At 44.9% G+C, this 10,885-nt stretch overlaps 1 protein-coding gene across 2 annotated transcripts in view; it reads left to right on the top strand.

The window, feature by feature from the left end:
- Window positions 1-3,103: 3,103 nt before the first annotated feature.
- LOC110501839 (raftlin-2) overlaps window positions 3,104-10,885 on the top strand; it is a 37,424-nt gene continuing 29,642 nt past the window's right edge. The window contains exon 1 of one of the 2 annotated variants that reach the window (XM_036959265.2): window positions 3,104-3,782. In XM_036959265.2, coding sequence (XP_036815160.2) covers window positions 3,644-3,782 — 139 coding nt within the window. In that variant the 5' untranslated portion in view covers window positions 3,104-3,643. The remainder of the gene's footprint in view (window positions 3,783-10,885) is intronic. The other variant, XM_036959266.2, reaches the window with a different exon arrangement.

Raw genomic sequence — 10,885 nt, 5'->3', positions numbered from 1 at the left:
AAGTACATAAGAGCTACAATTTCCAACTGTACTGTATATAGTTCTGTTCATGACTGTTTTAACTCTGCTGTAACTGTGTAGTAGAGACCATTGGATACTCTGTAGATAAGCAGCCAGTTTGCTGGCTCGTCTTCTTCTTCTTCGTTGTTCTGGTCGGTCCAGCTCGGTGTCTGGTTAGTCGTCTTTCTGACAGTTTCCTGTCATTCTGGTCGGTCCAGCTCAGTGTCTGGTTAGCCGACTTTCTGACAGTTTCCTGTCGTTCTGGTCGGTCCAGCTCAGTGTCTGGTTAGACATCTTTCTGACAGTTTCCTGTCGTTCTGGTCGGTCCAGCTCAGTGTCTGGTTAGTCGTCTTTCTGACAGTTTCCTGTCGTTCTGGTCGGTCCAGCTCAGTGTCTGGTTAGTCGTCTTTCTGACAGTTTCCTGTCCTTCTGGTCGGTCCAGTTCAGTGTCTGGTTAGTCGTCTTTCTGACAGTTTCCTGTCGTTCTGGTCGGTCCAGCTCAGTGTCTGGTTAGACATCTTTCTGACAGTTTCCTGTCATTCTGGTCGGTCCAGCTCAGTGTTTGGTTAGACATCTTTCTGACAGTTTCCAGACAAAGGGATATACATTTACTGTTCAATAATTTGTGTTGTTATTTCTTAGCTTTCCTCCTCTTATTACCTCCGTTTGGCAACATCCTTTCTTTCTTTCCTGCCATCTGTTAATTCTGACAGCGTGCTTGTAAAAGGAGAATAACCTTCCACTCCATCAAGGTCTCCGTGACATGCTTTCATGTTTTCAGTGTTGAGAGTCAAGCGAAAGCAAAGTCTTACCAAGAGCTCCCAATATACTACAAAACAATAACCATATGCAGCCTAGTGGTTAGAGCGTTGGACTAGTAACCGGAAGGTTGCAATTTCAAACCCCCGAGCTGACAAGGTACAAATCTGTTGTTCTGCCCCTGAACAGGCAGTTAACCCACTGTTCCTAGGCCGTCATTGAAAATAAGAATTTGTTCTTAACTGACTTGCCTAGTTAAATAAAGGTAAAATAAAAAAAAATCAATGTTTCCATTTTTGTGCCTATGACTGCAATGAAATCAGAAGACACATACAGATTGACCAGGTCTATGTTAAGATATTACAGGAAAAAAGTCATTACTATCCTGGAGGCTCATTCTAGCGACGCAGATGTTGTAATCAGGAGTGCACTGATTTGGATCAGAGTATGATCAGTATGAACCAGTCAACATCATGTCCAAGATGGCGTAGCAGTCAGACGTCTTTGTCATGTCTCTATATATATTTTTATGTATTTTTCTTCGCATTCTTTTTAATATTTTTCCTAAACCTCAACTTCAAAATACTCTCCTGCAACCCGCCTCACCCAATGTGGTGTGGATTTGTTTTTTCTCTCTAAAGTATTTCTATTTACCTCCGAACTGGATTACCTCAACTGAAGCTAACTAGCTACCAGCTATCAGTCGGCTAAACTTTAGCTCGCATCCTAACTAACTTGGCCTCCAAATACACCTCTGCTGTTTTCAACCAAGATCTCAGCGATCACTGCCTCATTGCCTGCATCCATAATGGGTCTGCGGTCAAAAGACCACCCCTCATCACTGTCAAACGCTCCCTAAAACACTTTTGCAAGCAGGCCTTTCTAATTGACCTGGCCGGGGTATCCTGGAATGACATTGTCCTCATCCCGTCAGTAGAGGATGCCTGGTTATTTTTTTTAAAGTGCCTTCCTCACCATCTTAAATAAGCATGCTCCATTCAAAAAATGTAGAACTATGAATAGATATAGCCCTTAGTTCACTCCAGACCTATCTGCCCTTGACCAGCACAAAAACATCCTGTGGCGTTCTGCATTAGCGTCGAATATCCCCAGTGATATGCAACTTTTTAGGGAAGTTAGGAACCAATACACAGGCAGTTAGGAAAGCTAAGGCTAGCTTTTTCAAACAGAAGTTTGCATCCTGTAGTACAAACTCAAAAAAGTTCTGTGACACTGTAAAGTCCATGGAGAATAAGAGCACCTCCTCCCAGCTGCCCACTGCACTGAGGCTAGGAAATACTGTCACTACCGATAAATCCACAATAATAGAATAATTTTTCTACGGCTGGCCATGCTTTCCACCTAGCTACCCCTACCCCGGTCAACAGCCCTGCGCTCCCCACAGCAACTTGCACAAACCTCCCCCACTTCTCCTTCACCCAAATCCAGATATCTGATGATCTGAAAGAGCTGCAAAAAATCTGGACCCCTACAAATCAGCCGGGCTAGACAATCTGGACCCTCTCTTTCTAAAATTATCTGCAACCCCTATTACTAGCCTGTTCAAACTCTCTTTCGTGTCGTCTGAGATTCCCATAGATTGGATAGCTGCCGCGGTCATCCCCCTCTTCAAAGGGGGACACTCTTGACCCAAACTGCTACAGACCTATATCTACTCTACCCTGCCCTTTTAAGGTCTTTGAAAGCCAAGTTAACAAACAGATTACCGACCATATCGAATTTCACCGTACCTTCTCCGCTATGCAATCTGGTTTCAGAGCTGGTCATGGGTGTACCTCAGCCACGCTCAAGGTCCTAAACGATATCATAACCGCCATCGATAAGAGACATTACTGTACAGCCGTATTCATTGACCTGGCTAAGATGTTCGACTCTGTCAAACACAACATTCTTATTGGCAGACTCAACAGCCTTGGTTTCTCAAATGATTGCCACGCTTGGTTCACCAACTACTTCTCCAATAGAGTTCAGTATGTCAAATCGGAAGGCCTGTTGTCCGGACCTCTGGCAGTCTCTATGGGGGTGCCACAGGGTTCAATTCTCAGGCCGACTCTCTTCTCTGCATACATCAATGATGTCGCTCTCGCTGCTGGTGATTCTTTGATCCACCTCTATGCAGACGACACCATTTGGCATACCTCTGGCCCTTCCTTGGACACTGTTAACTAAGCTCCAAATGAGCTTCAATGCCATTTAATCAAAAATAATATCAAAAATAGACAAACTGACGTCTGTGCCCAGTGTGCTACATCTATAGCCTACAGAAATATTTATATTTAGTAAATAAACCAAGCAGCCATTAAAATACAGGCCATATCATGCTGCACAAATCACCTCCTCGCCTTCGGTCCTCCCATGTTTTCTCCCTCCTGCGAGCAGCCACGCTTTGGCTTTCATGAATCACTCACACATGTATTATTCGGCTTTACTAAAATCACTCTCGTTTTTTTAAGTGGATGATACGAATAATATAATTTGATAGGCGAAAAGAAAACTAAAAGTGGATTTGTTGCCAATAAGTCGACGTTAGCAACAAAGTAGCCGCTCGCGCGCAGTGGTGGAGTTCTCAATTATTGTAACTTTTTATGTTTTTTTAATGGGGTTTTTTCTCCAAAGAACGAGAGCTTCACGCTTTTAACTATTTACAGAAAAATATAAAATTGCATATTTTTAAGTGTTTTATTGTGCGTTCTTTGGTTGCCTATGACAGTGATTATCCGGGGGCAACGTCAAACGGCTTTATAGCGTCAACCCACCCTGGATGGAGCAATCCGGTTAACTTTATAGCAATAGCAAAGCTCTTTTTGTCGGCTAACTGTCATCGTGCCCGGTTAGTGTGAGCTGGATATCCCGCTACGGCACTATGGGCTGCGGGTTGAGGAAACTGGAAGACCCAGAGGACAGTAGCCCCGGGAAGATATACTCCACTCTGAAGAGACCGCAAGTGGAGACCATAACAGACACCGTTTACGAGTATGTGCTACTGGACTTCAGTTTGGAAGGTAACGTTATGCGTTAGGATATCATCTCACATTCATTGATAAAACAAAACGGGCTACTCTGGATTTATTCTAAACAATGTTTCTTTAGACATTGACTCTGCTACACTAACTGAATGCAAGAAAACAAATTACTACTTTCTTATGAAATAGCCTGGGCTACTTCGAAGTCCCATTTTACAATGTATGGCTTTTCGTTTTCAAACATTGTCTTACAAATTGAAGATTTGTTTTTCAAATACAAGCGTCTTTCTTTGGGCTGATCCTAATTGGAACGAACTACATGTGTGTATCCTGATTCCTGTGCTCTGGCTACTCTGTTCTCTTAGCAACCGCTGTCATTTTATTATCCAGAGAAATAGGTCAGGATTTTTTTTTGCGTGCGTGCGCGCATCCATGTGGGATGAACGATACATTACCTACTACTGCAGACACCTGCCACCACATTAGAATATGATTCATGATCATCTGGAACTGCCACAACAGCCTTCGTCAAACAGAATATATTTTTTTAGTGTAATCCCGACATGAAGAGTTTTGGAGACTCAGGCTGGTTGATGTTGTACCCATGGTGGCCTATTTGGAAGGGAAATTATGATTAAGTAAAGCCATGTTAACAGTGGCTGGTGTCCTTTTGAATTGAGTGTTGGTTTATAAAGTGTCTGGTAGAATCGAAACAATGGTGTTGAAATCAAATAATGGTCATCAATGCCATCCTAATACAGGGGTTAGTCTTTTTGCCCTAGCACTACACATCTGATTCAAATGATCTAAGCTTGATGAGTTGGTCAGCTGTGTAGAGCTAGTGCAAAAACCCCTAAACGCTCACCCCGGGACCCAGTTTGGGAAACCCTGCTCTAATACAAATGACATATTGGTCTGTAGACTGGGACTCCCTGGGGAGCCACCACTCTCTTGCTCACTGTGGTACCTCTGTGTCATCATGGCTATGATCTTTAGATGTGATTAGATAGGTCTGCATGGGTTATTGGGTTTGGGCTGACACAGTAAAGAGTGGCATGGCGCCCAGCACAGGGGTTAGGATTAAAGCCCACTAGTTGATAGAGTTCATACAGTCACTCTTATTCTACAGCACAGACCATTTAGTATCTGGACATAGCCGGGATTCATTTGAGTATATTCTCAACAAGCGTGTGTGTGTGTTTGTTCAAAACTGCTTTTTTTGGGAGATCAGCAGAAAGTCATGAGTTTCCTCCACACCAGCCAAATATGACCAAGACCAGTTCAACTGGATATAGGAGTCTGTGTAGGCTGGTTGTGACTTCCATACCAACCGAAACCTGGTCAAGAAGAAAACATGGCCTCGTATACCTTATTGAAATACTGTACTACTTATTTTAAATATCAAATGATATGTCTAGTACTACTATGTACATAATAAGACTGTGGTACAGGTTGTCAAGTTCAACCCTAAATACCTTGAGTATGTTATTGAAATGAGGAGCGGTGACTGGAGACAGAGAGAAGCTGTATAATAGATGTCCTCGGGGTCTTTTTTTGGAGCGTACATAACCCTGAACGTGACTTAGCTCCATTCCCGAGTGCGGAGCACCTGGCCTGCAGATGTGCTTTTTGCTTTGCCTCGGAGACATCACAGGAATACCTCTCTCTCTGCTATGTGAGAGTGCCTCGTGTCTGGCTCTAGGCCTGTGTAGAATAGATAGACATCCACACACTGTTGAATAACAGGAATACTCCAAAAAGTGTCTGGAAATACAACAAATATATGTTTTTAATTTGATGCTCATTGGTCAATAATTAAAAGGAAGTGCCTACTGCTTTTCATGCCTTTATGTGTTGCTTGTCTGGCTGTGTCACAGAGTTATCTCTATTCTATGTGGGGGATCTTAGCCACATTTGATGCTTGCTGTTGATACTGTTTTTTTTCCCAAGCCAAGTGTCTCCCACAACCTCCAGTACCAAGCCAAGTGTCTCCCACAACCTCCAGTACCAGGCCAAGTGCCTCCCACAACCTCCAGTACCAGGCCAAGTGCCTCCCACAACCTCCAGTACCAAGCCATGTCTCTCCCACGACCTCCAGTACCAAGCCATGTGTCTCCCACGACCTCCAGTACCAAGCCATGTGTCTCCCACGACCTCCAGTACCAAGCCATGTCTCTCCCACAACCTCCAGTACCAAGCCATGTGTCTCCCACGACCTCCAGTACCAGGCCATGTGTCTCCCACAACCTCCAGTACCAGGCCATGTGTCTCCCATGACCTCCAGTACCAAGCCATGTGTCTCCCACGACCTCCAGTACCAAGCCATGTGTCTCCCACGACCTCCAGTACCAAGCCATGTGTCTCCCACGACCTCCAGTACCAAGCCATGTGTCTCCCACAACCTCCAGTACCAGGCCATGTGTCTCCCACGACCTCCAGTATCAGGCCATGTGTCTCCCACGACCTCCAGTATCAGGCCATGTGTCTCCCACGACCTCCAGTATCAGGCCATGTGTCTCCCACGACCTCCAGTATCAGGCCATGTGTCTCCTACGACCTCCAGTATCAGGCCATGTGTCTCCCACGACCTCCAGTATCAGGCCATGTGTCTCCCACGACCTCCAGTATCAGGCCATGTGTCTCCCACGACCTCCAGTACCAGGCCAAGTGACTCCCACAACCTCCAGGACCAGTGCATTCCACTAGATAGATAGATAGATAGATAGACAGGCTGACTGATTACCATGCTCTCTGCTGCAGAGCCCCTGAGAAAGATGTTTCAGTGTGAGGTAGAGCTAAACAGATTATTAAGGATTAGAACTAATGTCCTTAATCACCCATCTATGATCTGTGGGCTTTAGCTTTAGTATTAACATCAACACTGGACCTGCCTGATGATTGGGGATTAGTTAGAACCCATAACACGTTCCTTCTCCTCTCCCTCGGTTCTCCTTGAAATAAAGAAACATTTCTGACACACACACAAGTGCAAGTAAACAACATCACAGTCAATCATGCTTGCAAACGCACAAAAAAGCTCAATCTGATGGCCAATTTGCTGACATAAAAACACACTCACCACATTCCAACAGACTGAACAAATATCATATATTTACAGACATTCACACACAAAACACACTATCACTCAAAACGCACACAAACACCTTAGACTGAGATAACAGATAATAAGACCCTGGCAAGTCCAGATCACTGTGAAATCTCTAGATGAGTGAGTGGCCACGTAAGCAGAGAAAGGGAAGCTTTTGGCGCCGACAGAGATGGTCGCCTCGTTTCACGTTCTTAGGAAACTTTGCAGTATTTTTTATTTTTTTATGTATTATTTCTAACATTGTTAGCTAAAAAAATCTTAAGTCTTATTACATACAGCCGGGAGGAACTATTGGATATAAGAGCAACGTCAATTTACCAACATTACAACCAGGAATACGACTTTCCCGAAGCGGGTCCTCTGTTTGGACCACCACCCAGGACAATGGATCGGATCCCGGTAGGCAACCCAAAACAACAACGGCGCCACAGAAGGGGCAGACAGAGCGGTCTTCTGGTCAGGCTCCCTAGACGGGCACATTGCTCACCGCTCCCGAGTATACTACTCGCCAATGTCCAGTCTCTTGAAACAAAGGTAGACGAAATTCGAGCAAGGGTTGCCTTCCAGAGAGACATCAGAGATTGTAACATTCTCTGTTTCACGGAAACATGGCTCACTCGGGATATGTTATCAGAGTCGGTACAGCCACTCGGTTTCTTCACGCATCGCGCCGACAGAAACAGATATCTCTCTGGTAAGAAGAAGGGCGGGGTTGTATGCCTTATGATTAACGAGTTGTGGTGTGATCATAACAACATACAGGATCTCAAGTCCTTTTGTTCACCTGACCTAGAATTTCTTACAATCAAATGCCAACCACATTATTTACCAAGAGAATTCTCATCGATTATAATCACAGCTGTGTATATCCCCCCCAAGCAGACACCTCGAGGGCCCTGAAAGAACTTCATTGGACTCTAATTAAACTGGAAACCATACATCCTGAGGCTACATTTAATGTAGCTGGAGATTTTAACAAAGCTAATCTGATAACATGGCTTCCTAAATTTTATCAGCATATCGAATGATGGACCTGGGCTGGCAGCATTCTGGATCATTGCTACACTTCCGCAACGCATACAAAGTCCTCCCTCGCCCTCCTTTCGGCAAATCTGACCACGACTCCATTTTGTTGCTCCCAGCCTATAGACATGAATTAAAACAGGAAACACCGGTGCTCAGGTCTGTTCAACGCTGGTCCGAACAATCGGATTCCACGCTTTAAGATTGCTTCAATCACTTGGACTGGGATATGTTCCGGATAGCCTCAGACAACAACATTGATGTATACGCTGATTCGGTGAATGAGTTTATTAGCAAGTGCATCGGTGATGTTGTACCCACGGTGACTATTAAAGCCTTCCCCAACCAGAAACCGTGGATTGATGGCAGCATTCATGCAAAACTGATTTTAATCATGACAAGGCGACCGGAAACATGACCAAATACAAATATTGTAACTATTCCCTCCGCAAGGCAATCAAACAAGCTAAGCGTCAGTATAGAGACAAAGTAGAGTCACAATTCAACGGCTCAGACAGGAGATGTATGTGGCAGGGAATACAGTCAATCACGGATTACAAAAAGAGAACCAGCTCCGTCACGGATACCAACGTCTTGCTCCCAGACAAATTAAAAAACTTCTTTGCTCGTTTTGAGGACAATACAGGGCCACTGACATGGCCCGCTAACAAAACCTGTGGGCTCTCCTTCACTGCGGCCAACGTGAATAAAACATTTAAACGTGTTAACCCTCGCAAGGCTGCCGGCCCAGGCTCCCATCCCTAGCCGCATCCTCAGAGCATGTGCAGACCAGCTGGCTGGTGTGTTTACGGATATATTCAATCAATCCCTATCACAGTCTGCTGTTCCCACATGCTTCAAGAGGGCCACCATTGTTCCTGTTCCCAAGAAAGCTAAGGTAACTGAGCTAATTGACTATCGCCCCGTAGCACTCACTTCCGTCATCATGAAGTGCTTTGAGAGAATAGTCAAGGATCATATCACCTCCACCCTACCTGACACCCTAGACACCCACTCCAATTGGCCCACTCCAATTTGCTTACTGCCCCAATTGTAATCACACTGCACACTGCCCTATCCCATCTGGACAAGAGGAATACCTATGTAAGAATGCTGTTCATTGATTACAGCTCAGCATTTAACACCATAGTACCCCACCAAACTTGTCATTAAGCTTGAGACCCTGGGTCTCGACCCCGCCCTGTGCAACTGGGTCCTGGACTTGCTGACGGGCCACCCCCAGGTGGTGAGGGTAAGAAACAACATCTCCACCTCGCTGATCCTCAAAACTGTGGCACCACAAGGGTGCGTTCTCAGCCCTCTCTTGTTCTCCCTGTTCACCCATGACTGAGTGGCCATGCACGCCTCCAACTCAATCATCAAGTTTGCAGACGACACTACAGTGGTAGGCTTGATTACCAACAACGACAAGACGGCCTACAGGTAGGAGGTGAGGGCTCTCGGAATGTGGTGTCAGGAAAAAAAACTCACTCAACGTCAACAAAACAAAGGAGATGATCGTGCACTTCAGGAAACAGCAGAGGGAGCACCCCCCTATCCACATCGACGGGACAGTAGTGGAGAAGGTGGAAAGTTTTTTAAGTTCCTCGGCGTACACATCACAGACAAACTGAAATGGTCCACCCACACAGACAGCGTGGTGAAGAAGGCGCAACAGCGCCTCTTCAACCTGAGGAGGCTGAAGAAATTTGTCTTGTCACCGAAAACACTCACAAACCTTTACAGATGCACAATTGAGAGCATCCTGTTGGGCTGTATCACTGCCTGGTACGGCAACTGCTCCGCCCACAACCGTAAGGCTCTACAGAGGCTAGTGAGGTCTGCACAACTCATCACCAGGGGCAAACTACCTGCCCTCCAGCACACCTACACCACCTGATGTCACAGGAAGGCCAAAAATATCATCAAGGACAACAACCGCCTGAGCCACTGCCTGTTCAGCCCGCTACGATCCAGAAGGTGAGGTCAGTACAGGTGCATCAAAGCTAGGACCGAGAGACTGAAAAACAGCTTCTATCTCAAGGCCATCAAACTGTTAAACAGCCATCACTAACATTGATTGGCTGCTGCCAGCATACTGACTCAATCTCTAGCCACTTTAATAATAATAAACTGGATGTAATAAATGTGTCACTTTAAACAATGCCACGTTATATAATGTTTACATACCTTACATTACTCATATGTACAGTTGAAGTCAGAAGTTTACATTCACTTAGGTTGTAGTCATTAAAACTAGTTTTTCAACCACTTCACACATTTCTTGTTAACAAACTATAGTTTTGGCAAGTCGGTTAGGACATCTACTTTGTGCATGGCACAAGTCATTTTTCCAACAATTGTTTACAGACAGATTATTTCACTTATAATTCACTGTATCACAATTCCAGTGGGTCAGAAGTTTGCATACACTAAGTTGACTGTGACTTTAAATAGCTTGGAAAATTCCAGAAAATTATGTAATGGCTTTAGAAGCTTCTGATAGGCTAATTGACATCATTTAAGTCAATTGGAGGGGTACCTGTGGATGTATTTCAAGGCCGACCTTCAAACTCAGTGCCTCTTTGCTTGACATGAAGGGAAAATCAAAATAAATCAGCCAAGACTTCAGAAAACAAATTGTAGACCTCCACAAGTCTGGTTCATCCTTAGGTCCAATTTCCAAATGTCTGGAGGTACCACATTCATCTGTAGAAACAATAGTATGCAAGTACTAGGAATGAGACATGTTCTGTCTCCTAGAGATTAACGTACTATGGTGTGAAAAGTGCAAATCAATCCCAGAACAACAGCAAAGGACCTTGTGAAGATGCTGGAGTAAACAGGTACAAAAGTATCTATATCCACAGTAAAATTAGTCCTATATTGACATAGCAGCTCAGCCCCGCCCAGTTCCAGTCCACTCCAGCAGCAGCCCAGCCCAGTTGCACCCCAGTAGTTTGGCCTCCTTTTAAAGCTCCATTACTCCTGCCTGTGGTGGAAGCAGAGG

This window comes from Oncorhynchus mykiss, chromosome 22, assembly GCF_057628025.1.
Source record: "Oncorhynchus mykiss isolate SJ-2025 chromosome 22, ASM5762802v1, whole genome shotgun sequence".
NCBI lineage: Eukaryota > Metazoa > Chordata > Actinopteri > Salmoniformes > Salmonidae > Oncorhynchus > Oncorhynchus mykiss.
This window is presented reverse-complemented; position numbering and strand designations above follow the sequence as displayed.